The sequence below is a fragment of the Eptesicus fuscus genome, chromosome 13, assembly GCF_027574615.1.
Source record: "Eptesicus fuscus isolate TK198812 chromosome 13, DD_ASM_mEF_20220401, whole genome shotgun sequence".
Classification (NCBI taxonomy): Eukaryota; Metazoa; Chordata; class Mammalia; order Chiroptera; family Vespertilionidae; genus Eptesicus; species Eptesicus fuscus.
In genome coordinates this window covers 76,837,856-76,864,174 of record NC_072485.1, presented here as the reverse complement: position 1 = coordinate 76,864,174, position 26,319 = coordinate 76,837,856, and the positions used below count along the sequence as shown (strand labels likewise).

At 45.8% G+C, this 26,319-nt stretch overlaps 1 protein-coding gene and 1 non-coding gene across 5 annotated transcripts in view; one reads left to right on the top strand and one right to left on the bottom strand.

The window, feature by feature from the left end:
- Positions 1-6,492: 6,492 nt before the first annotated feature.
- Positions 6,493-6,659, bottom strand: LOC114233560 (U1 spliceosomal RNA). The gene has a single exon (XR_003619708.2). It is a non-coding gene; the product is annotated as a U1 spliceosomal RNA (small nuclear RNA).
- Positions 6,660-8,047: 1,388 nt separating this feature from the next.
- The window catches only part of PPFIA1 (PTPRF interacting protein alpha 1), a 56,207-nt gene continuing 37,935 nt past the window's right edge, over positions 8,048-26,319 (top strand). For all 4 annotated transcript variants that reach the window (XM_008146839.3, XM_008146838.3, XM_054724680.1 and 1 more), the window contains exons 1-8: positions 8,048-8,275; positions 9,534-9,797; positions 20,849-20,950; positions 21,298-21,462; positions 22,082-22,156; positions 22,526-22,627; positions 22,859-23,080; positions 24,890-25,036. In XM_008146839.3, coding sequence (XP_008145061.2) covers positions 9,534-9,797; positions 20,849-20,950; positions 21,298-21,462; positions 22,082-22,156; positions 22,526-22,627; positions 22,859-23,080; positions 24,890-25,036 — 1,077 coding nt within the window. In that variant the 5' untranslated portion in view covers positions 8,048-8,275. The remainder of the gene's footprint in view (positions 8,276-9,533; positions 9,798-20,848; positions 20,951-21,297; positions 21,463-22,081; positions 22,157-22,525; positions 22,628-22,858; positions 23,081-24,889; positions 25,037-26,319) is intronic.

Here is a 26,319-nt window from a genome sequence, read left to right as displayed (position 1 = left end):
ATGCATGAATGGGTGGAACAGCAAATCAATGTGTGCGCGTTTCTCTCTCTAAAAAATAATCAATTTTAAAAATGTTTAAAAAATGAATGAAACCAGTCTCTGGGTGAGGTAAAAAGTATTCTGTGAGCCCTGCCAGTCCGGCTTAGCCCAGTCCATCATCACACCTTGGACATGGAAATGTGGCAGGAAGTTAACACTGCGGGGAGAGCAGTGGTGTCTGCACCATGGCCGCCAAGGGCACTGAGGAGGCAGCAATGGGCTGCACTGTCCCCCAAGGTCATATGTTGGAGTCCTGACCTCCAGGACCTCAGAATGGGACTGTGTCTGGAGATGGGGTCTCTAAAGAGGTGATTAAGGTAGAATGAGGTCCCTGGGGTGGTCCTAATGCAATGTGACCGGTATCCCTATAAAAAGAGGAGATCGGGACACAGATACACACAGAGGGACAGCCCTGTGGGGACACAGGGAGGAGAGGGCTGTCTACACCTGGATCTCTGACCCCTGCCTCCAGGACAGGGATAGTAAATGTCTGGTTTAAGCCGCCGTCTGTGGGACGTAGTTACAGCGGCCCGAGCCGATGAACACACATTCTGATCTCAAACAAAAAGTCTTCCAGCTTTTCCTTTTTTTTTTTTTTAAAAAACATAGAATGATAAAACTTTCATTCCAACTAACTTGGTCTGAGCAGTGAGGATGGACAGGCAGCCACTCCAAGGCAAAGAGCCAAGTGCCGGTAAGAAACCTCAGCTCAAGTGGCTCCCTCGGTTCACCGACCCCGAGTGCAGCCGTCTGCCTCCCTCTGCGTCTCCCCAGCAGCTCCCGTCCTTTCCCAGGTAGCAGGAGGGGCAGCAGGCAGGAGGAGCTCATGGCCACTGTAACCCCAACTCTGCTTCTCCATGTGGGGGTCCAGTTGATGGCGCCCATCTAAAGAGTCGTCACTGGCCGCAGAACATACTATTTCCAAACCAGATGCAAATCTCAGCTTATCCGTCCGCTTCTCTGCCTAGACAACCAGCCCTCACATCTCGAATTATGGAGGTCTTTTGAGCGCCTGGCCCAGTGCCTGGCTTAGAGTGGCTCAACATGACAATGTGTGCTGAGTAAATGAATGAAAATGGGTAAAAATGTTCGTCGTATACATGCTGAAACATTCCGACATCTAACAGTTGTCATATCCTCTGTGAACGTTGAAGTGATTTTAAGGTCGTGTCAGGAAGAGAGAAAAAGACCTTCCTGGTGGTACTGCCCTGGCCCGGGAGCCAAGATTGATCAACTGAAGGTACTCGAACAAAACACCCATTGACCGTCCCACTGAGCAAGCCCGGTGTGGGGGCGGGTGCTGGTTGGCACCGCTGCGCAGCATGACCTTCTTCCTCAGTAAGTCAGCAGCCACAGGGTCCAAGTTCCTCACAGATATTAATCTTTAAAACTTGGGAATGAGAAATCAAAATACCCCGCACCCGGGTCTACCAGATGTCCGGGCCTGGACTCAGTCTCTGGCAGCGGATTAGAGTGATTGGGGTGACCAGTTGTCTGTGGAGATGAGATGAGCGATGGAAGACAAGGTGTGCTGGAGGTGGGGTGGGGGTGGGGGTGGGGGCGGGGGCGGGGGCGGGGCCGCAGAGCAAATAAATGTTGCCAGGAAAAAAAAAGAAGGAAAAAAAAAGAATACCCCACACCCTTACTTATTCGGTGTTATTGGGAACACTGTACTGGCATGCTCTTAAATCTTAAAAAAATAATTACTCTATCTGATCCTCTCAATCTTTTGTTTCATGACAAATATTCCAGAGGTGAAAACATTTCTTTTTGTGTTGGTCAGGTTTTTAGGAATATGTCAGTAGGAGTTGGGCAATAGGAATACACCAAAAAGGCTGCGGGTTCAAGTCCCAGTCCGGGCACATACAAGAAGCAACCAGTGAATGTATAAATAAGTAGAACAACAAATCGATGTTTCTCTCTCTTCTCTCTCTCTCTCTCTCTCTCTCAAAAAAAAATCAATTAAAAATATACTTTAAATAACCGTAGTCCCCCGTGAACATTCACACACCGGAGGGCCCTACTGCCACGGATCCTGGAAAGGGAATGGGGGGTCTGTGTCTAAGCGGGTGGTCCGCGGCCTGGCTGGCAGCAGAAAGCCGGAGGAGTTGAAGTGGGAGATCCTGGCGCAGAAATCCCGGCTGCTGGAACTGGCCAGGACAGCAGAACTGGATTGCATGGGCGTGCTCAGGGGACACAGAAAGGGCTGCATTTTTGCTGCACCTCGGGGTGCCCGTGCGTGATGAGCGTGACGCCGGTCGGTCTCCTCTTCCTACTGCTGCTCCCACCGGCTGGGATCCTGGGATCCCGAGACTGTAAAAGCCCTTCTGGGAAGAGGTGCGCAAGTGAATGCTGCCCGTCAAACTGGCTGTACTCCCCCGCGCCAGGCCGCTGTTACCGGAGGGCGGGGCTGATCCAGAGGCTAAGGACCGCGTGAGGCTGTAGCAATGCACCGGGGGCAGCCAGGGTAACCTGAAGAAGATTCATATCCTTCTACGAAAATTTTCGTGCACCAGGCCTCTAGTAAATTATATAAAAGTCTAACCATTATGCTTATCTTTCATTATTACAGAATTATAATACTTTTCCCTTTTTCTCAATTTCTTGACTGGTTTTCTGTGCTCTTTGGGAATGGGAAAAACAAAACTTTCCTGGGAAATGGGGTGGGGGAGGGGAATTCCTGCCTGGAAATGGGATGGGCAGTGTCTCTCCCTGTGGCATCAGACGACTGTCTTAGCTCCCAGCCACACATGCTCGAGGGATGGTTGCAAATAGGAAGAAAAAGGCAGAGCCACTGCGCTATTCCCCAGGCTGCTCTATCTTATCCCAGAGGAAAACCTCAGAAGACCTGCTAGGCCCGTTGGATGGCAGTGATGAGAACAGGCCCCGCCCTCTCTCAGCCTCTCTCAGACGCTCAGAAGTAGGCAAGTAATCCAGAGCAAAGAAGTGGGAAGTAATCCAGATTCTCGGGGGCGGGGGCGGGGGAGCGGGGGGAGAGATGGTGATAATAGGGCTTTTTCACGGGAGCTCTTCCCCACTCACTTAGCCCTCACAGCCAGCCTATGAGGCGGTGCTAGGATCCTTGCTTTAGGAATGAGGAAGCTGAGACCCAGAGAGGTCAACCAACTTGCCTGAGAGTACACAGCCACGGCCAAAAGGAGCAGAGCCAGCATTTGAACCAGGCCACCCAGCTCCAGAGTCTATGTTAGTAACCACGGTGTGAAAGTGACTTTCAAAGAGGGAAATGATGACTGGACAAGAAGGGCGGTTACTCTCATTTCAACATTCCAGCTTGCAAGTTAGTCTTTATTGTCCCCCTCTGACAGGTGAGATTGAGGCTTAGTATGGGTTACATACCTTGCCCAAGGTCAAGGTTAAGGGAAGAGCGCCCAGCTCTCAGAGAGTTTGAACTGCCCGTGTAATAGCTGGGTATTTTTGTTAGATGACACTATCTGATGAACTCAATGAATTCCAGAAAATCAAGTTGCAGGAAGCTTATGACCTGATTTTAAAACCTAATTATATAGGTGAAGGGGACAGAAATCTTTACCCCTGTGTGGGAGGCTGTGAGGTACTCCCAGAGCTGGGACACTCTGTGCCTGGCATTTGCTGGGACAATGGGGAGCACTTTAGGCTGGGCAGCTGGGAGGCAGTGTGGACCCTCAGTGGGCGTTGGTGGCGGTACCTTGGTGGGCCTGCACGGGTCAAGGGGTTTGGTCCCCAGCTTTGGGGTCAGGGGACGCCTTTTGATGCAGCATCAGGAACACTGGCTCCGGAGCCATTCCTGCATTCCAGGCAGAGCTTTGACCACATCATGGGCGTCAGGCAGACTATCTAATCTCTCGGCGGCACCTGTCAAAGGATGTGGGATTGAGTGAGGTTACAGGGGTAAAGGGTTTTCTGTAAAATGCTCTGCCAATGTGATTTTCTCCTCCCTGCTCTTAGGGACTGACATGCACCAACCAAGCTCCCACCAACCAGGCTGGCTCATTGATGGGTTAACATTTCAGTTAATTGGTTGACCTCGAGAAATCGAACTACTATGAACCCTGGAACAACTGGACTGACGATCGATCTCCCTGCTTATCGGCCACTCGGGCCTCAGTTTCCTCATCTGCAAAATGGGAAGATAAAGGAACCCATCTGGGGAGTTACTTTAAGAATTAAATGAGATGAACAAGCGAAGTACTTGCTTTCTTTCCCTGTCTCCTCGTTTACTGACCTCCCACCTTAACCGGGGTACATGGAAAATCCAAGCAGGGTGGACTCAGGAACCAATAGCCTCGGTTCACTCAAAGCTCCAGTCCCATCTCTGCCCCAGCCTGGCTGGGTGCCAGTGGGAAAATCCCTTTTGCATCTCTGCGCTTAGTTTCTTCCTCCAACAGGGAGGGTCCCATGTCCCACCATCCACCCACGCAGCTCTTCCAGCCCAGACCTTCTGGCTGCTTGTCACACCACCCTTCATTAGGTTCTTACATATTCTTGGGGGTTTGAGACACACCCAGATCTCTGTGATACTCTGATCTCACAGGATTCCTTGGGTTGCTTGCATCTCTAGAAAGGAGAGGCGGCTTGGGTCATGCTCAAGGTTGACAACTAACTACACTATCCGGAGCCGAGGCTGGTGGCACATTTGTGAAGACACAACCCAAGGCATAGTAATAAACTGTCTACCCCCTCCCCACCCATATGACCTTATTTTCTTTTTTTTTTCTTTTTTGTTATCTCTTGTCTCTTTGGATAATAGCCATTCTAATATTGCGAGGTGATATCTCATTGTGATTTTGATTTTCATTTCCCTGATGATTAGTGATATTGAGTACTTTTTCATATACCTGTTGGCCATTTGTATGTCTTCTTTGGAAACGACCTTATTTTCTTTATCGAAACTTTAGAAGAATTGGAGCCAAAGCATTTCCCATGTTCATTGTTTTCCTGACTGAGGCTTACAAGGATGCCACCCAATCTCTACAATGTCGTTCAAATGAATACTTCTGGGAAACAGTTTCGTTGGGTGGTACAGATAACTGCATCTAAAAGTAATTTTAGCTTCCTGAGCTATTCTCCATGGTTCATTCTTGCCTAGGTTTTATTAAAATAAGATTTGTGCCCCCACCCCCCATAAAAGTAGTGCACATTCACCATAAAGTATCTAGGAAGTACAGACTAGCACAAAGAAAGACATGAAAACTACCCACGCCCCACTCAGACAACCACTGCCAACATTCTGATGTGTCCCTCTGCAGGAAAACATATGCTTATACAGAGAAATGTACAACACTAATATTTTCATGTATGGATGTGTATGTTTTTCTCTTATAAATTTGAGGCTTAAAATTTCATTTCATTTCACGTAAAACTTATTTTGTTGCCCAGCTGGTGTGGCTTGGTGGTTGAGCATCAACCTATGAACCAGGAGGTCATGGTTCAATTCCCAATCAGGACACATGTCCTTGGTGGCAGACTCAATCCCCAGTAGGGGGCATGCAGGAAGCAGCCGATTGATGATTCTCATCATTGATGTTTCTCTCTCTCTCCCTCTCCCTTTCTCTCTGAAATCAATAAAAGTATATATTTTTAAAAAACAAACCCATTTTATCACAATTCTATCACTTGATTAATAACATTCTAGAGCTTTTTGTGTGAGAGATCAAGTTTATATCATACATGCTTCATCTAAACACAGCCTGCTTTCTTTTTTGAATTTGGACTCACTCTGTATATACTTGTTTGTAACTTGCTTTTTTAGAAAGGTTTTTCCCACTTTTAAAAATTAGGGCATATTTTACATATTAGTGTACAGTTGTGTGAGTTTTGACAAACATGTAGAGTCCTGTAACTACCACCACTAACAGGATATAGAATTTTGCCTGTGATTAGATAGTTATCAAAACATGACTGAGAATGTCATCACACTTTCTGTCATTTGGAAAGAAAATGATTTAACCAATCCCTTTTTGTTGGCCATTTAGCTTGTTTACAGCTTTCTCTTACTGAATTTGGAATCTGGGGGATTGAAATGAATGAATGAATGAATGAATGAATGAATGAAAGAAAGAAAATTAGTGAAAACTGGCATCTCACTTTACTGGAGCTACACCAAATGGGCTTCTCCCTTCTCTGCTTGGAAAACTGCTCATCCTTTGAGACCCAGCTCAGATCTCCTCTGTGGAGCCCCCTGATGCCAACTGGAGAGTTGGGTCCCCCTTCTATGGTCCCTCTGCACCAGTCACACGTCGTTTATAAGACAGACATTGCAGCACTCTGTTTTTCTTCGCCCCTCCAGGCTGTAAACTGGGGGGGAAGTGATGTCTTAGCTCTGTGTTCCCCAAACCTAGGCCACACCTGGCACATAGGGCCCTAAAAACATTCATAAAATGAATGAACATTCCACCCCATTGAACTAAACTTGGGTATCTTCCCCATTTCTTCCCCCCCCCCCCACCCCACCCCCAGGGGAGAGCGCGTTGGTAGTCTGCCCCCACTACCACAAGTTATTCAGTCAAGCTTCCTACACTTGGGGAAATCGCAGGGGTCAGCACATCTGGAGTGCAATGGATAAGCCTCGCTGTGGGAAAACCACCTTTGTGATCATGCTATCTCTCCTGCCAGGTATTTATTTTTTCCTGATTTCTTAGGGGGCAGGTACTTTATGAGCATGGTGCAAATGTGGGCTGGATGAATTAAGCTGGTACATGTAAGGAGAGCTGTAGACTTTCCTCTGTTCCAGGCCCTGGGTTAGGGGTGCAAATTCATGTTTATATGCAGTCACTCAATAAATATTTATTGAATGAATGAATACATGAAGAAAAAAAGGTGTGGTCCTGGACTCTGGGAGTTAAGAAAGCCAATCTGAGGTAGCAATCTGGGGGAGTCAAGCAATCAGCCTGGGTAGGGTTCACTGCCCCCACCCCCCCATATTGCCTTTATGTAGACTTGGGTAATTCAGGGACTCCTGGCTGCCTCATCAGAAATAGCCAGACGGTGGCCAGTGGCGCCTGGCAACATGCCCTGACATTCTGGTTTGTGAAAAGTCCGTGCTCCAAGAGTGAAACCCGGAGGGGGAGCATCTGCTTTCACGTATTAAAGGTGTCTTTATCAATATCTGTACCTGCAGGATCTAGCACAGGACTTGGCACAGAGCTGCTGTTTGAAAAGGTTTGAGTAAGGCTGAAACAGGCACATGAATAAGGATAAAAAATGACCATCATTTGCAGAGTGCCTCCCAGCCAGGTTCTCATCTGGTTGCTCTTTGCAGATGTTCTGCTTATTAGGAAAGCCCTGGGGTAGTTCTGGATCCTCTTCCCATTCTAGAGATAAGGCTCTGAATGCCAGACAGGTTCTCCTGAGTCAGACTCAGGCGCGCACTGCGAGAAGCGCACACCGCCAGAAGTATCTGCGGGAGCCAACCAGCCGCGCCTGGCTCCAAAGCCTGCATTCACCACACAGCGCCTGGGGACTCGGCTTCCAGCGCAGCCCATCCCTGCCTCTCCGGCCACAGCAGGTAAAGCGAGGTCAGTGGGTCTTGCGTAGAAACCGCGTCCTTGGGAGTCCGGTAAGGATCGGTTCCGCGCAGGCTCCGGAAGCGACGCCGCGGGCTCGGACCTGCCAGCAGGTGACTTCCGCCCGCGCGCGCTCTCCAGCCAGGTGTGGAGACGTGACGTCGGGAAGTGTCTGGCTCAGAGTCTGATACAGAGCAGACGCTCCATGATGGCTTTGGAGTCCTCGCGCAGTAGGAGATTTGGGGGCAGCCGGGAGGTGCCAGATGCTGTCAGGACCCGAGCCCCGAGCCACGACTCCAGGGAGGCGACCCCGACCTGGGCGGGGCCCGTGGGGGCGGGGCTCCGGCAGCGCCCACCCAATCGGCGCCCGGGAGGCGCAGACCGCCCCACCTGAGGAGGCGGCGCTTGCGCTCTCGGCCGCCACGGTTCTTGCTCAACGCCCCTCCCCGGGGCGGGGCGGACCGGTCCGGCGGCGCTCGGCGCTGACGCTACGCCGACGCGCCCGACGTCGGGCACGTTGACGCCGGCGACGCGCAGCCGGGCCCGCTCCTCCCGTGCTCCGCCAGTGTCCGGCCGCGGGCCGGCCTTAGTGACTGGGGGCGGCGGGCCCGGGGCCGGGGCGCGGGGCGCGCGCGGGCGCGGGCTGCCTTCGTCGGGCCCCGAGCTCGCCCGGAGCGAGCGGCCGCCCGGGAACCGCCGCGGAGCCTCCTTGCCTGCTCCCGCCGGCGAGCAAGGTAAGGGAGCGGGAGACTGAGGCAGGCTCGGGCGGAGCGGGGTCCCGGGAGCCAGCCCCTCCCCGGGACGGCACCGCTGCCGATTAATGTCAGCCTCGCGGGTAGGGCGCGCTCCGGGGGGCGCCGGGCGGGAACTGGGGGCGGGGCCCGCGGCGCGGGGTCGGTGGGAGAGCCCTGCGGGCGCCCGCTGGAACCCCGGCGGGACCCCGGGAGGATGCGTTCCCCGCCCGCGCCCCGAGGGACGAGCTCTAGGCACTGCGCGCCGCCCCCTCCCCTGCCCGCAGCGCCCCGGTGATCCCAGCTCCGAGCGCGAAAGGCAAACACCTGTGGCCGCGAGAAACCCCGGTTCGGGCTGAGCTCCCGTTGTAAACGGTTCTCAGCACCCCGGGGCCCGGGGCCCGGGGACCCGCAGCACCTGGTGCGAGTGTGAGCGTGGAGAGGTCGTGATGGCCGTCCGGTGCGTGGTCTTGGGCATCTCCCTCTCGGGGGTCTGCCGAGCCGGGAATACCGCCGGCAGCTTCGGGCACCGGCCCTCCTTTCCCTGGCCCCGTCCTTATATTTGAGACACTTAATAGCCTCTCATAATCTCCCCTTTCACTTTTCTTTCCTAGCCGTCACGGCTGTATCGACCTGCTATATTTCCATTGTGGAATTTTTTTTTTTTTGGTCTGGTAACTTACGTAAGTTAGATTGTCGGACCAACCATTGCAGCCATTGAAAAACATGTCTCCCAGCCCCTAAGGAATCCAGTCTTTTTAGCGCTCCCCAAATCCAGCCCAAGAATTCAGGGAGCCGTCAGTCCTTCCCCAGGAGCTGACTGCACACATTCCTGTAAGATGCCTGGTGCATTTGTACTTGTCGGTTTCACTGGCTGTGTGCTCCTGTGCTTTTCCTGAAGACTGATTGGGTGGCGTGTGTTTCGACTTTCTTTCCCCTACCGGGAAATGGGGGGGGGGGGGGGGGGGGAATAGGTTACAGAAGCACACGTGTTTTCAACATCTAGAAAAGACAGCTTTGCAAACAAAATACCAAGGGTTTGCTCTTTATGTCCTTTATGGATCATTGTCTGTTAATGTCTTCATCTTGTGGTTTGCATGTGTGTGTTTTCCCAGTTTGTCATGCTCAGAGCTTAACGAGCAGATCTGAGAATGCGGCTGTCAGCCTTTCATTTATTAACGACAGGTAGCTCTAAAGTTGCAGCTTTGCCAGAGGCCTTACTTTGCACTTGCTGACTGTAGTCCGGGTCTTTTCTTTCAAGATGATGTGCGAGGTGATGCCAACCATCAGTGAAGCAGAAGGCCCCCCAGGAGGAAGTGGGAGCCATGGGTCCGGCTCGCCGTCGCAGCCAGATGCAGATTCGCATTTTGAACAGTTGATGGTGTCCATGCTGGAGGAGAAGGACCGCCTTCTGGAGACGCTGAGAGAGACTCAGGAGACACTGGCGTTAACCCAGGGGAAACTGCACGAGGTTGGCCATGAAAGAGATTCCTTGCAGAGGCAGCTCAACACTGCACTTCCGCAGGTACGATGCGCTTCCCTCCCCTGCAGCTTTACAGATGGGTGTCTGCCGAGTGGGGTCATCTTGATGGTGTCGGTATTTTGAGATGAGTACTTTGCCTGACCATTTGTGAGTTGATGGGGTTCTGGTATTGGTAAGAGCTGTAGAGCCAGGTCCTGAGGATTAAACTTCTCAGGGAAAAAGGTTCTGCCCTCTGAAGTCATGTGGAAACACCTCATTACTCTCGTTCCTTTCTTCGGGGCGGCAGGAGGAACTGGATTTGGGGTGGTGCTCCCAAGTGTTTGAAAAAGGACCTTGGAACAGTCAAGCTACGTGGTGCCTTTTGATCGCTCGCCTTCAGCCATTTCTTGTTAAATGGGTATTTCCCGTGGATTGTGTCAAATTGAGTGGACAAATAGGATTGGTTTCACAGGAAAATACTTGTACAGTCCACCTCTATCAGGACACCTGCGTGTTGTAAATGAAACTTGTTCTAGGAAATAGAAGACTGGACTGATTGCTTTGGAACTTTCTCCTTGGCACATGAGAATTCTAAAGCTGCAGTTGTTCATTTAAGTATGTTACGTTTGGACCAGCGCTTCAAACCCGTTTATTATGGAGCTGAATGAGGATTTAATGATAGGTGAAGGGAGAAAATGGCAACTGGAATGTAAGGTAAAAGGCACAGCCTGGTGGGAGAGAGGAAAGTGACTTGGGTGTTTATGAGCTGTCTAGGTGCCGTTTTACTTATTCATAAGAGCTGCCTTGATGGTGCTCTCAGGCAGCCCTGAGTAGGCACACAGTGATGCTCTCGTGGTGGGTCTGCAGCGCTGAATTAGTGAATGAATAATTACTGGCCTTAATGCGCTTCCTGGCTTTAGTCGGCTGTCCTGAAAGATTGATAAGTCTAACATTTGGATTTCTTTTTTAGCAGCAATAATTTAATGTTAGTGCTATAATATTTCCTTTTTTTTGGATTAGAGAATCATTAAGTTTTTTCTCATTCCAATCCTGTAAATTACCAATTTTATTTAGGTCAGATTTTATTACCAGAAGCTTAAAAGGATTGGTCATGTTATCTCTTGCCAGATTTTAGTGTATTTGTAAATCTTTTCAGTTGTGGTGTTTTGTGTGTGTGATTGTATTCGTTTTCATGTAATTTGAGGTAGGTACATATCCTGAGGTGTATGTCAAATACTTACATATTTGGTGAGCTAGTTTATTTAAAAGGAGCACAAGGCCCAACAGGGAAGGGACCGGAGTTTTGTGCAGTACAGGGGGTTGTCGCACCAGTGGGGTGAGACAGTTGCTCAATGATTTGTTTCTAGCTACTGCTCAGTGTGGTAACCTGGAAATGCCTCATTAAGTAGAGATGGTGTCACACAGTCACCTCAACACCTAAGCGCCCGGGGCCAGCATTTCAGAAACACAGGAACCATCAAGTAAACGTGCTTTGGACGCTTCCCTTTCTTGGCATTTATCTCCTGTTTGGTGGTTAACAGTGTAGCCAGATAGGAGGCATATGAATCAGATAAGTACATTTGTTCTCCTGGCACATTATGTAGGCAAGTATATACTTCAAAATCTGAATATAACATACAGGGAAATTCACATATCATAAGTGTACATCTCTGAATTCTTCACAAAGTGAACACACTCTTGTAACCACCTCTGGATCAAGAAACAGGACATTACCAAGCTTCCCAGAAGCCCCTCCTACCTGCTCCGGGTAATTGTCCCCCAAAGCTAACTATGCCCCCCCTTTTTTTGGAAGGATTTTTAATTTTATTTGTTCCAGTGGTTTTCAGATTTTTTTTTAAAACCATAGGAACTCTTCAAGAAAACTTGTATTCAGAAACCCAATATATAAAACAAATATCAGTAGAAAATGACAGTCTTGACTTTTTCTTTTTTTAAATATTTTTATTGATTTCAGAGAGGAAGGGGGGGAGAGAGAGATAGAAACATCAATGATGTGAGAGAGTCATTGATCTGCTGCCTCCTGCACAATCCACATGGATTGGAGCCCGCAACCAGGGCATATGGCCTCACCAGGAATTGAACCGTTACCTCCTGGTTCATAGGTTGATGTTCAGCCATTGAGCCACACCAGCACGCCCGCTTTTGACTTTGGGTGATGATTGCTTTGGCATGTTCTTGACTTTATATAAATGCAGTAAAGTAATATGTATATTTTGTTTCTTGATTATTTCATTCAACATTGTATGTGAGATCCATCCACGTTGTCTTATGTAGCTTTGTTTATTCTCATCTGCTGTCTAGTAACCCAATATATGAATGAATATACCATAACTTATTTATTTTTAAAATTGATTTTAGAGAGGGAGGACGGGAGAGAGAAACATTGATGTGAGAGAGAGACATTGATTGTTAGGCATGACCTTCCAGTGCATGGGATACTGCTTTAACCAACTGAGCCACACCAGCCAGGGCTATCATAACTTATTCTTTCTACTGTTTGTGGGTATCTGGGTTGTTTCTAGTTTTTTAAATGCTGCCCTGAATATCCTTGCTTGTTTTTTGGGTGCAGATCTGTATACATTCCTATTAGGTGTGTTCAGAGGAGTGACAAGTAGTGGTGTGCATTTGATCAGCCTCAGTGCACACTGCCCCGAGTGGTGTTGGTACCACTTTGTACCACCTGCAGTGTTTGAGCAATCAGTGGTTCTCTAGTACGTGGTCTCATCGGTTCTTTCATTCTCGCTGTCTGGTGGGTGTTGAGTGCGTGTATGATTGGCAGATTTTCTTTTACGTTCTTGTGTTTGCCTCTTCACTCTCTCAGTGGTATCTTTTGATAAGTTTTCATTTTAATGCAGCCCAGTTGATGCTCTTGGTTCATTGCACGATATCATGAAGTTCATGAAGGCGTTTTCCTGAGAAAGCTTTCTTGTTTTATCTGTCACATTTAGATCTATAATCCATCGGAAATTGATTTTTGTTTATGGTGTGAGATAGGGGCCAAGATCCTTCCCCCACCTGAAATATATGGATAACCAAATGACACCACGTAATTTATTAAGAAGACCATCCTTCCCTAGTGCACTGCAGTGTCGACTCTGTCATAAATCAAGTCACTGTAAATGGATGGGTCTGTTTCTGGACTCCCTGTGCCCTTGATCTTTAGGTTATCTTTGCACAAATGCCACACTCTAACTTACTGTAGATTTAGTCAGTCTTGATAGCTGGTAATTTAAGTCCTCCAGCTTTGCTCTGATTCATGATTATCTAGCTAATCTTGACCCTTTGTGTTTTCAGATAAATTTTAGGATCTACTTGGCAGTCCCTCCCCAGAAAATGTGCTGGGATTTTAATTGAGATTGCATTAAATCTGTAGACCAATGTGGGGAATACTGACATCTTTTTAATATTGGTCTTATAAGCCATGAACACAATATAGTCCACCATTTATTTAGATGTTCTTTAACATGTCTTAGTATTTTACAGTTTTCTGTGTATGTTTAATACGTGTTTAATTTATTCATAGGTATTTGATATTTTTGATGCCATTAAATTATATCTTTACGAATTAAATTATGCAATTGTGTATTACTGGTATATAGAGATAGAACTTTTTGGATATTCATTTGCTAAATATATTTCTAATAATAATTCTTGTATTTTCTATGCGTACACATTGTGTCTGCAAACAACACTTTCTTTTTTTTTTCTTTCCCAGTGCTATACCCATTTTTCTTTTTCTTGCCTTATTGTACTGGCTAAGATCTGCAGTACAGTGTTAAGTAGAAGTGATGAGAATAGGTTTCCTTGTGTCGCTTCCAATATCAGAGGGAAAGCATTCTGTATTTTACCATAAGTGATATTTGATGTAGCTTCTTTTTAGATATTTTTATCCAAATTTGAAAATACTCTATTTTTAATTTGCTAAGCATTTTTAAAATAATGAATTAAATTATTATGTTAACTTTTTTACTTTAAAATTTTTCAATTACAGTTGAGATTCAATATGATTAGTTTCAGGGGTACAGTATAGAGGTTAGATACTTATATAACTTACAGAGTGATATTCCCCCATAAGTCTAGTTCCTATTTGGTACTATGCATAGTTCCCACAGTATTATTGACCATATTCCCTATGCTATACTTTATGACTATTCTTATAACTGGCAATTCATACATATTAATCCCTTCCCCCTTTTCACCCAGCCTCCACCCTCTGCCTTCCCTGCTCATCTGGTGACCATCAGTTTGTATCAAGTGATTTTTCTTTTATGTGGTGGTTTAACTTAAAAAAAATTTTTTTTGAAATTCTGTAATAATCCCAACCTGACCTCAGTGTATTCTTCTTTCACTGTTTTTGTTGTTGTTAATATATTTTAGAATTATTTCATCGGCATTCATGAGAAATTGGTCTGTAATTTTACTTTTTTGAATTGCCTTTATTGAAAGTATATATTTGACAGTGTTTCCAACTTGGCAATAAATGATGGTGATTTAGTTATAATTAAATAGAAATGAGTATATGAAAGCCTAATGAAGTTCAAAGAAGTATTATGTTTCAATACATGTATGTTATCTACTTGCCCAATAAAATTTTATGCCTCTATTATAATTAACTAGGAATGAACTTATTTCAGTTTTTTAAAAAATAATTTCTAGTCTCAAAATTCTTATTTTGTTACATCCTCATTGAAAACCTAATTGAGAGCCAAGAAACGTATCTTGTAATGAGTCAAGCAAAAACATTAGTGTAGCCTTGCAAGTAAATTATAATTGAAACTATGGAATCATGATGGATCTGTAGCATCCAACACTTTTCTGCACTGAGTGTCTCTGACGCTAAATATCTGTACGTATTTTCGAGCCCCGTGCTTTACAGTGCATTCTGTTTGTTGGGTTTGGTCAGGGTTACGCTGGTCGCATAAAACAAGGTGGACGTGTTCCTCATGGGTTCCCAGGAGGGTTCCTGTGAGATTGGTGTTCTTTTCCTCTAGATTTTTGGAAGAAGCTGGTGTAGGGTTTGTTTTTGTGTGTGAGAAGGCTTCAATTTCAGATTCATTTTCTTACACGGAAATAGGATTTTTCTTATTTTCTGTTTCTTGTGTCTACCTAGGAATTCATTCAGTTCACCCGAACTTTTCAGTTAGTGAGTGTGAAGTGGCTCATGTCCCCTTTACAATTATTTGATATTGGTCACTGTGCTTTATTTCTTTTTATTATTATTTTTTATATATATATTTCATTGAGTTTTTACAGAGAGGAAGGGAGAGGGACAGAGAGCCAGAAACATCGATGAGAGAGAAACATCGATCAGCTGCCTCCCGCACACCCCCCACGGGGATGTGCCCACAACCAAGGTACATGCCCTTGACCGGAATCGAACCTGGGACCCTTGAGTCCGCAGGCCGACGCTCTATCCACTGAGCCAAACCGGTTTTGGCTGTGCTTTATTTCTTTTTCTTGCTGGTCTGGCTAGGGGTTTATCAATTGTATTAATCTTTTCAGAGAACCAACTTTTGGCTTTATTGATTTTTTTCCCTATGTAATATTTGTTTTCTATTTCATTATTTTTTTAAAATATATTTTATTGATTTTTTTACAGAGAGGAAGGGAGAGGGATAGAGAGTTAGAAACATGGATGAGAGAGAAACATCAATCAGCTGCCTCCTGCATACCTCCTACTGGGGATGTGCCCGCAACCAAGGTATATGCCCTTGACCGGAATCGAACCTGGGACCTTTCAGTCCGCAGGCCGATGCTCTGTCCACTGAGCCAAACCGGTTAGGGCTTCATTAATTTTTTTCCTTCCATCTACTTTTTATTTGTTGTTCTTTTTTCTAGTTTCTTGAGATAGATGCTTAATTGATTTTTAGCTTTTCTTCTTTTCCAATATATGTGTTTAAGACTGTAAGTTTCCCTCTAAGCACACCTTTAGTTGCATTCCACAAGTTTTGATAAGCCAAATTTTTATTCTTTAGGTAAAAATATTAAATGGTGTAGCTCAGTGGTTGAGCATCGACCCATGAACCAGGAGGTCACCCATTCAATTCCCAGTCAGAGCATATGCCCGGGTTTTGGGCTGATCCCCAGCAAGTGGTGTGCAGGAGGCAGCTGATCAACGTTGGTGTTTCTCTCTCATCCATGTTTCTATCTCTCCCTCTCCCTTCCTCTCTCTCTATCTAAAAAAAAAAAAAAAAAAAAATCAGTAAAAACATATTAAAATATTTAAAATTTTTTCATTGTAGTATCTTTTTTTGTCATAAAGTTTTTTAGAAAGTATACTGCTTCCCAACGTTTGGGGGATTTTCTATTTATCTTTGTGTTGATTTCTAGCTTAATTTCATGAAGATACCTGTCTTAGTCTTTTCAGGCTACTATAACAGTACCATAGACTAGCTGTCTTATAAACAACAGAATTTATTTCTCATGGTCTGGAGGCTGGGAAGTCCAAGGTCACGGTGCAGCAGATTCGATGTCGGTGAGAGCCTGCTTCCTGGTGTGTAGATGGCCAGCTTCTCACTCTTCACATAGTGACAGGAGCAAAGGAGCTCTGTTCACTCACAACCTAATCACCTCCCAAAGTTCCTGCCTTCTCATACCGTCACCTTGGGGCAGGGTGGAGGGTTTGGAGGGGACATAAACTGTCAATCCACTGAAATTCCTAAGGATACCGCTTTATTTCAGTCCTTTGAGGTGTGTTGAGCTTGCCTGATGATGACCCAGCATATGTTCATTTTTGTGAACTCTTCCTTGGGTAATTGAAAATAATGAGTATTGGTGGGAAAGCAGTGTTGTATGTGTATCAGATCAGATTTGTTTGAAAGCAACAAGTGAGATTTTTGAAACACATTTCTCTCAGAGAACCCTAGTATATGAAACTGAGAAAAGAGAATCCGATTGTTCAGGTTGAGTATTGGTGGGACCCCAAATTTTGCCCGCCTCTCTCCCAGAGTCTGCTAATCCCTGAGACAGGAGTGTATATAAGACTCAGACACCCTAACGAATAAGGTGTTTTCTTTTTTAAATGTTTTAATTGATTTTAGACAGTGAGGGAGAGAGAGAAAAAAATATCATTGTGAGAGAGAAACATCGATCAGCTGCCTCCCGTATTCACCCCGGCCAGGAACAAACCTGCAACCCCGGGCATGTGCCCTGACTGGGAACTGAATCGTGACCTGATGCATGGGACAACCCCAATCACTTGAGCCACACCAGCCAGGCCTGAACAAGGTCTTAAAAATCACAACTCAGCCGGGTCAGTGTTGCTCAGTGGTTGAGCATGGACCTATGAACCAGGAGGTCAGAGTTCAATTCCTGTCAGGGCACATTGATCCCCAGTGGGGGGGGCATGCAGGAGGCAGCCGATCAATGATTCTTTCTCATCATTAATGTTTCTATCTTTTTGTCCCTCTCCCTTCCCTCTCTGAAATCAATAAAAATATATTGGGGGGGGGGCGGAAATCACAACTTAGTGAGAAGCCTACTTGCATCAGATGTGTCGGTTGTCACAGCAGAGGTTTAGGGGAAGCTGGTGGCAGTATCAAGTGTGCTGGGTGGACTGGTTGGGAGGATGAGATCTGGAAAAGCTCTGATGCTGGGGAGACAAAGGAACTGGGGTAGAGACGCTCCTGAACATTGGAGAGTGCAGCTCCCACCCCCACAGGGAAGTGTATGCAGCTAGGGGCCGGGGTGGAGGGGCTCCGGGGGTCACAGCCAGAGGCGGAGCAGCGGTCAACTGTAATTCCATTTTCAGGGCTTTCAACAAGGCAATCAAGCACGGACTGAGCTTAAGTCAGTGCACGAGTTTAGGGAGACCGACCTCCTAATCAGGGTGTGGTCAAGTTAGCCAAGGCCTCCTCACTGGGGGTAGGCTGTTACGATGGTCCCCCTGGTGTGCCTCAGTGACTTGGCAGAACCTCACTCAGGAGACCGTGCTTATTTCCATGGTTCCTAGTTAATGAAACGGTTAAATATATCCTTTCCAAGTAGCACTGGCCCATTTGTATCTTGTGTTTTTTGCACAACTTGCCATCTTTTTTAAAGCAGCCCTGCCTTGTCTTCCTGTGTCAACACCTTTAATTGTCTGCATGAGACAGCCTTCCACTCTTTTTTAAAAAGGGGTGGGGGGTATTGATTTCAGAGAGGAAGGAAGAGAGGAATAGAAACATCAATGATGAGAGAGAATCATTGATTGGCTGCCTTCTGCATGACCCCTACTGGGGATCGAACCTGCAACCAAGGTACATGCCCTTGACCGGAAAATGAACCTGTGACAGGTGTGTCAGCTGACACTCTAACTGCGGAGCAACACTGGCCAGGGCTACAGTGATCACTTTTTTATTTTTAAATATATTTTTATTGATTTCAGAGAGGAGAGAGAGAGAGAGAGAGAGAGAGAGAGAGACATATCAATGATGAGAGAGAATTATTGATCGGCTGCCTTCTGCATGACCCCTACTGGGGATCGAGCCTGCAACCTGGGCATGTGCCCTGACTGGGAATCAAACAGTGACCTCCTGGTTCATAGGTTGATGCTCAACCACTGAGCCACACTGGCCAGGCGAGCCTTCCACTTTCAGCTGAACCCCTAAGGTTTCGAGTTCCATATCCCCAGGAGACCGTGGTAGAGGCAGACAGAGTCCTGTCTTTTGAGAGCTGACATATCAAACCGCTTCTCAACAGAAGTACAGGTTGTGAGGTGTATCTTCACAGATGACGTAGTTAAAAGACCCAGCCAAGGCTGTGTGAGGTGTGCTGTCTATGGCACACTGGGATCCAGGAGAGACCCAGAAAAGGCCTGTGGAGGCTCTCTTTTGGTCAAAGATCCCGAGGCTGAGAGAAGCCAGCCGTGAGATCTTCCCCAGCACTGTGACTGCAGGGGCTAAGGCCAGAGGCAAGGAAGAACTTGGCCATGGCTCACACCATGGAAGTGAGGCCATTGTTCCTGGAGCGAAGGGAGGAGTGCAGCAGGTGAGGGTGGCCAGGTAGGCAGGGGCGGGCAGGCAAAGCCTTGCCTGCCAAAGAATGGGGGTTTCTTTAAATAGTGTCACGGGCCAGGTGGAGGGATTGACGAGGTTTGTTGGGATTTTTTTAGATCATGCTTATGCTGCTTAGAGAATGGGTTGGGGTGGGGGCAAGAATGGACACAAGGTGGGAACCATTGGTTAGAATGGTCACTTATTTTTTTCATATTTTTTTTTGGCTAATTCTCACCAGAGGATATTTTTTCCATTGATTTTTTTTTTTTAGAGAGTGGAAAGGAGGTGGGGGGAGTGGGGAGAGAAAGAAGCATGGATGTGAGTCATATCCATTGGCTGCCTCCCATATGCGCCCCAACTGGGGCCGGGATTGAACCTGCAACCCAGGTACATGCCCTTGACGGAATCAAACCCAAAACCCTTCTGTTCTTGGGCTGACGCTCCAACCACTGAGCAAAACCAGCCAGGACAACATTACTTTCTTTATCCTATTTAGATTTTTAGTACCTTATTGTTATAATCATCCTACTGAGTCAAGTTTTAGAATTGTTTTTACAATTCTTTTGAGTTTTAGAATAAACATATCTTTTTAAAAAAATATATTTTATTGATTTTTTACAGAGAGGGAGGGAGAGGGATAGAGAATTAGAAACATCGATGAGAGAGAAACATCCATCAGCTACCTCCGCCACACTCTCCCTACTGGGGATGCGCCCGCAACCAAGGTACATGCCCTTGACCGGAATTGAACCTGGGACCCTTGAGTCCACAGGCCGACGCTCTATCCACTGAGCCAAACCAGTCAGGGCTAGAATAAATATATCTTAAGAATATATGCAGCCCAGCCCTGGCCAATGTGGCTCAGTTGGTTGGAGAGTCCTCCTGTCTACTAAAAGGTTTTGGGTTCGATCTCTGGTTGGGAAGTGTACGGGAGGCGACTGAGCAATGTTTTCCCTCTCCCCCTCCCTGCCTCTCTAAAATCAATTTGAAAAAAAGAATATATGCAAATTGCCCCTTGCACAAAATGGATATGAACTGTGCAGACCCACATATATGCACTTTTTGTTTTCGGTACACACATACGGTACTGTAAATGTATTTTCTCTTCCTTATAATTTTCTTAGTTTATTTTCTTTAAGTTACTTTATTGTAAGCATACAGTATATAACATAACATACAAAATATGTGTTAATCGACTGTATGTGATCGGTAAGGCTTCAGTCAAGAGTAGGTCATGAGTAGTTAAGTTTTTGGAGAGTCAAAAGTTATATGCAGGCACATTTTTTACTGCATGGGCAGGTCAGTGCCCCTAAACCCTCCCCCCCCCCAATTGTTCAGCTGTCAAGTGTAGTTAGAATAATGTGTTTTAAAGCAATATGAAATAACATAACCACACAAAATTTGATAGCACAGTTAGGTTCATTTGTTTTTGTTTATTCTTAATTTTAGGGTCTGCATTTTTCATTTGGAATATAATTTTTTTCCAAATACATAAAACGTTTATATGATCCAAAAATCAGAATCACAGAATTAGGCATACTCAGAAGTCTTACCCCTCCCATCTCTGTCCACCCATCTCTCATAGATGGGATGACCACGTGCCCCACTTTGCATGAATAGTCCTGGGTTTTGCTTCTTTTCAAGTCCTGGGTACAGCTTCTTTCAAGTATTTCAGTTTTGCGTCGGGCTTAAGTAAGCTCTTGGGGCTAGCCTTGTAAAGTCAGGTTCTAATGGCTGGTGTCATTTCTGTGGTAAAGTTGACTTTGATTTCAAAGAATTTATGCATGAACTTGAATATACCACCTGTTTGTAAATTGTCTAGAATCATCTACATCAACCATTTTTCGTAATTTGAATGTCTGATTATTAAGTGAACCTTTGTCCCTTCTTTGTTCTTTACAGAGAAAAACTTAAAATGCAGTGAAATGTTGGCAGATAATTTTAATTATTTCAGAGGAGTTTCGCTCCATTGAATGCCTGACAGGCAGTCTGAGGGAGGTGGTCTGTGGTCTGGGCTCATGGTCTGACCTCTTTCTCTGGAGGGTCACCCCTTGTCCCAGGCCTGGGCTGCCTCTGCGTGAGCCCTGGGAGCTTGACAGCATCTGTCCTGTTTTCCAGGAGTTTGCAGCACTTACTAAAGAGCTCAATGTGTGCAGGGAGCAGCTGCTTGAGCGGGAAGAAGAGATTGCTGAACTGAAGGCAGAAAGAAACAACACCAGGGTGAGTCTGGTCTGCGTGCTCTCACACTGGCCTCTGGGTCGCTGTCCGGATCAGCGCTGCTGGCTTTCTTCTCAAAGACGACCCGCTCCGTCTGGCTTCAAGCAGTTTCAACATCTCCCGTGACTCCACTGCCTTTGATCAGTTCGGTGTTCTCAGTCCTGGCTTGAAATTGATGATGAGAAGAACTAATATTTTAATACAGTTGAGAGGGTTCTCTCTGACTTTAGACCAAATTGAAGGGAGTCAGGCTCGTGTTAGCATGAGAGTGAAGGGACTTATTTGCTCTAGATTCAAATATGATACTGAGAGTGTTCCTTAAACGTGTGTGATTTTGGCCTTTCTTGTAGCTGCTGCTAGAACATTTAGAGTGCCTTGTCTCCAGGCACGAGCGGTCTCTCCGGATGACCGTGGTGAAGAGACAGGCGCAGTCCCCGGCAGGCGTGTCCAGCGAGGTGGAAGTCCTCAAAGCACTCAAGTCATTGTTTGAGCACCACAAAGCTCTGGATGAAAAGGTACAGCAGCCCCGCAGTCATTCTCTGCTTGAACATGTGCCGCATTGCTCAGTGGGCAGCATGTATGTGCACAACTTAAACTCTTACGAACTTTTCCTGTGAGAAGACAGAGTTCTGTATAATTTAAAAGTATTAGTTGGCATAAATGTTTTAAATTTTTTGTTGTTTTGTTATATATTTTTATTGATTTCAGAGAGGAAGGGAGAGTTAGAGAAATATAGAAACATCAATGATGAGAGACAATCATTGATCGGCGGATCCTTCATGCCCCACACTGGGGATCGAGCCTGCAATGCTGGCATGTGCCCTGAATGGGAATCAAACCGTGACCTCCTGGTTCATAGGTCAACGCTCCACCACTGAGCCACGCCAGCCAGGCTTAAAATTTATTCCATTCTGTATATTGATTTGTTATTAAGAATTGAATAATATAATTTAGTGAGAAGATTTTTCTAAATTTTAAAGCTATTAAGCTATTAACAAGCGGCTTTTCTTGACATTAACATCATGAAAGACGTTAAGGTATACTTTTGTGTTATGTTACAATGATGGTGAACTAGAATTACTGTCATTAAGCATTAAATAGATATGCACACACCTCAACCCTGTTTGCTTTCAGGTGAGGGAGCGCCTACGAGTAGCACTTGAAAGGTGTAGTTTGCTGGAAGAAGAGCTGGGTGCCACCCACAAAGAGGTAAGCTTGGTACCTCACGGGGTTTGAAATGAGGGTTTTACATTTTTATCTCAATTTTAAAAAAATTATGAAGACAGTGGTAGTGGATATCAGATGCTGTTTGTCTTTCTGAGTGAGGACCAGCCCCTGGGGTCAGTGTAAGGACTGGTGAACGGCACTTTCCTTCCAGAGTTGCAGGATCTCACTAAGTGCCACCTGTCCAGTAGGGAGTAAGTTCTCGTTCAACTAATCCGGTCATAGTCAGGATGGCTGATGTCCCCATGGAGATATTCTTGTACTATGTTTACAGTTGATAGTTGTGTTTTTCCAAAAGGAGTTTTGCTATCTTTACTTAGTTCTTTACTCTCATATTCAATTTTTTGGTTTTAGCTGATGATTCTTAAAGAACAGAATAATCAGAAAAAAACACTGACAGATGGGGTGCTTGACATAAATCATGAACAAGAAAACACACCCAGCACGAATGGAAAGGCAAGTCCTCGGCTCTCTCTGTCTCTTTCTCAGTCCTGGTTGCACCTGTCCGCGGTCTACGCAGGACTGTGGGAAACGCTGGGCCACAGCCCAGTGCAGCCCAGCCTCTTGCCCGCGGAAGTTGTGGTCCAACTGACTGCATACATTCATTGATTCTCCCTGTGTCCCAGAAGCACTTGGCTTCCTAGCTCCTCAGATGAGGCTGTTTAAGAGTTCTTTTCTCCCCATCAGAGATCCTCCGATGGCTCTTTAAGCCACGAGGAAGACCTTGCTAAAGTGATGGAGCTGCAGGAAGTCATAGACAAGCAGGCCCGGGAGCAGAGCCAGATGAAGGAGCGCCTGGCCGCCCTCTCCACCCACGTGGCGGAGCTGGAGGAGGACCTGGACACCGCCCGGAAGGACCTCATCAAGTCCGAGGAGGTGAACACGAAGCTGCAGCGAGATGTGCGGGAGGTGAGCGAGCCCACAGATGGCAGGGCCAAATGCTGGGGTGTTCTGAAAGTTCGATTGTTTTGCTCCTTTTGTCCCTTACTCTCCCAGTTGCTTCCAACCTTCGCTCATTGTATATGTAATAGCAAAACCGAACGGTGGTGTGAGACCATGATGGGTGACCTCCCCGTTCTGGTGGTGCAGTCTCCTTTCCCCACGGCCTGGGAAGGTGGAGACCTGGTCCAGCTGCTCATTAGACCGGCGGCGGCAGAAGGGACAGGAGGCCACCCTTCCGGTCATGCTGCTGCGTGACTGTAATGCCCTGGTTGTGGAGTCCTGATTTCTGCAAGGTCTGGGCGGTCTGAACCTAGTCTCCACCATGCTCAGATTTCCTTCTACGCACACGTGATCATGTGGGTGTTGGTGTTTTGTGTGCTGCTAGTTCACTGACCTGATGTCTGTGTTGTCTGCTGACTGTTCAGAGCGTTGGCGATCTCCTAGCCTTTATATGTCCTGCCCCCGAAGGAATCAGTGATACTGATTGCCGGGGTCAGACAGACAGTTAGTGTGCACACATGGGGTCATCAGGATCATGCTGTCACATTGCATAGAAATGCACTCCTGTCCGGCAGACGGTTCCTTCTGTATGTGTAAGAATTTGTAAGAACTAATCATTATAAAGCCATTGAGGGCTGCATACTTTCTCTGGCATCTCCCCCTCCCCCTTCACTTTATGCTGTTCTTTGTAAACAAGCAGACACCCTACCTCTTCTCCCCAGAGACATCTCAGCCAGGACTCTCAGGAAGAGCCTTTTAGACCCTCACAGGAGTAGATAAAGTGTAACCTGTTACATTGTTCTCTGGCAACAGGCAGTATTTATGTGGCAGAGTGTAATATGCAGAGAATTTTGAAATTCTGTTTTTAAAGACCTGTCACTTTTAATATTAAGACTTTGCTAACTTTAGTTACTTAGTCAGTGGGGAGACACCTATAATGAATTTCTCCATGGGGACAGGAATTGTGTGAGCAGAAAGTTCGGCCCTAGTTTCAGCGTTTAATACTGTGTAAAAGAATTTTTTTCACAGAATTAGGCTTTTGAAGACTGTATCCAGTTAACTTAAACTTTGGCTTCCATTTCCATTCATTCATTTGATCTTCTTACATTTTTTTTTAAATATATGTTTTGACTTCAGAGAGGAAGGGAGAGTGAGAGAGGAATAGAAACATCAATGATGAGAGAGAATCACTGATTGGCTGCCTCCTACATGCCCCCTACTGGGGATCAAGCCTGCAACCCGGGCATGTGCCCTGACCGGGAATGGAACCATGACCTCCTGTTTCCTGGGTTGACGCTCAACCACTGAACCACACCAGCCAGGCTGATTTCCTTAATTTTGTGGTAATTGGATGTGATTTTATACAACTTGTACCCAAGAAAATGATACTGGTGTCTGCTGTCTTATCCATTGAGGAACCACATCTTGTCCTGGTTGATGAACCCACTTGTACCGTGAGGAATTCGTGCAATATTGCGATATTTCGTTGTACATTTTTTTTGAAATACTATGTCGAAAAGAATAAACTTGGTTAACTGAGTGGCCTGACATAGTGTTAAGACAGGGAGTGCTGGCTAATGGTATGGATGCATGTTTATGATATTTGAGGTAGGCACATTTTCACTCACATTGCTGAAAATTGACATCTCTATCAATTTAATTTTGGAGACACTAATTTTATACCTGATTTGGAAAATTAGGGTTTAGTCCAGTTTTTTCTCTTACGCATGTTGATGTGTTCCCTGTTACTTACCTTCCCCTCTGAATGCTGTGTAGGCCATGGCGCAGAAGGAAGACATGGAGGAGCGGATCAACACCCTGGAGGAGCGCTACCTCGCAGCCCAGCGCGAGGCCACCTCTGTGCACGACCTCAACGACAAGCTGGAAAATGAAATTGCCAACAAGGACTCTATGCATCGACAGGTAGTGTTCTTAAGGAACTTGGTCTCACTTTACCAGTTAATTACTAAGGAAGTTAAAGCCCTTTTTCCTGTGACTTTCATGTTGGCGTCAAGTCCAAAGTAAAATTTTTATGATCTCAGACTAGTATGTTTGGAAAGTATGGGTTATTTTAATTTACAGTTTTAATTATGGAGGATTTGGTTTTACCATTTTATAGAGTTACACTCCTTGATTCTTCTGTTTTGTTTTGTTTTTTTGTTTTGTTTTACTTGAACGATAATCTGTTGTCTGTCAACCTGTTTACCTAAGAAACAGTGGCAAAGACCTTCCCATTTCAAGGCAGTGGGCTGCTTGTGAGTAACTGGGGTCAGTATAGTAAATGGTCAGGTTAGCAAGGCAGCCTGCAGGGAGCGTGGTTCCACAGCCACCCTGCTCTTGTTCCTCTGGAGTCTCAGGTAGTCAGAATTAACCCGAAAACTGCATCCACTTCTGAAATAAAGTGAGTTTGTCTAGTGTATTATAAAGTGTATCCTTAGCATCCAAGTTAAAATAATAAATAAAATACTGGGAAGCTATTATAAATTAGAATGTGGAATGCTGTTTAAGAGCATGTAAGATGTTCACAATAATGAGTTTAAAAGACAGGTCACAACATTTCTGAGGGTTTGAAAGCATAATATATTGTGTGTAACAGGTTTAAAATTGTGAGTACTCAAAACAGTTTACTCTTGGTTATTATGTATTGATTATTGTATTATTAGATGCATTATAACTAAACCTACTTTTGCCTACCCCTATATATGCAGGCAGAGAAAGGGAAGCAAGCTGAATATAAACAAATGCTAATGTCTCAGGAACCTGAACTTACAGATGAGTTCTGAGCTTTCTTTTTTTAAAAAAAATTCTTTTGTCTGCATTTTCTACATTGAAATTTTTGTAGAGTATGAGGATTTTTTTAAAAGAGTAATCATACATTTACAAAAATAACTTGAGCCCAGCTAGTGTGGCTCAATGGTTGAGCATCAACCTATGAACCAGGAGGTCATAGTTTGATTCCGGTCAGGGTACATCCCCAGGTTGCAGGCTCAATCCCCAGTGTGGGGTATACAGGAGGCAGCCGCTCAATGATTCTCTCTCATCGATGTTTCTCTCTCTCCTCCCTTCCTCTCTGAAATCAATAAAAATATATTAAAAAACAAAAATAACTTGAGAGGCATTTCACAGGCATCCTCTTAGGGGGCCTCCCTTTCCGAGGAGGTGGTGCCATGCGTGGTGGTCAGCTGTGAGAAGGGCCTGGTTTTCCT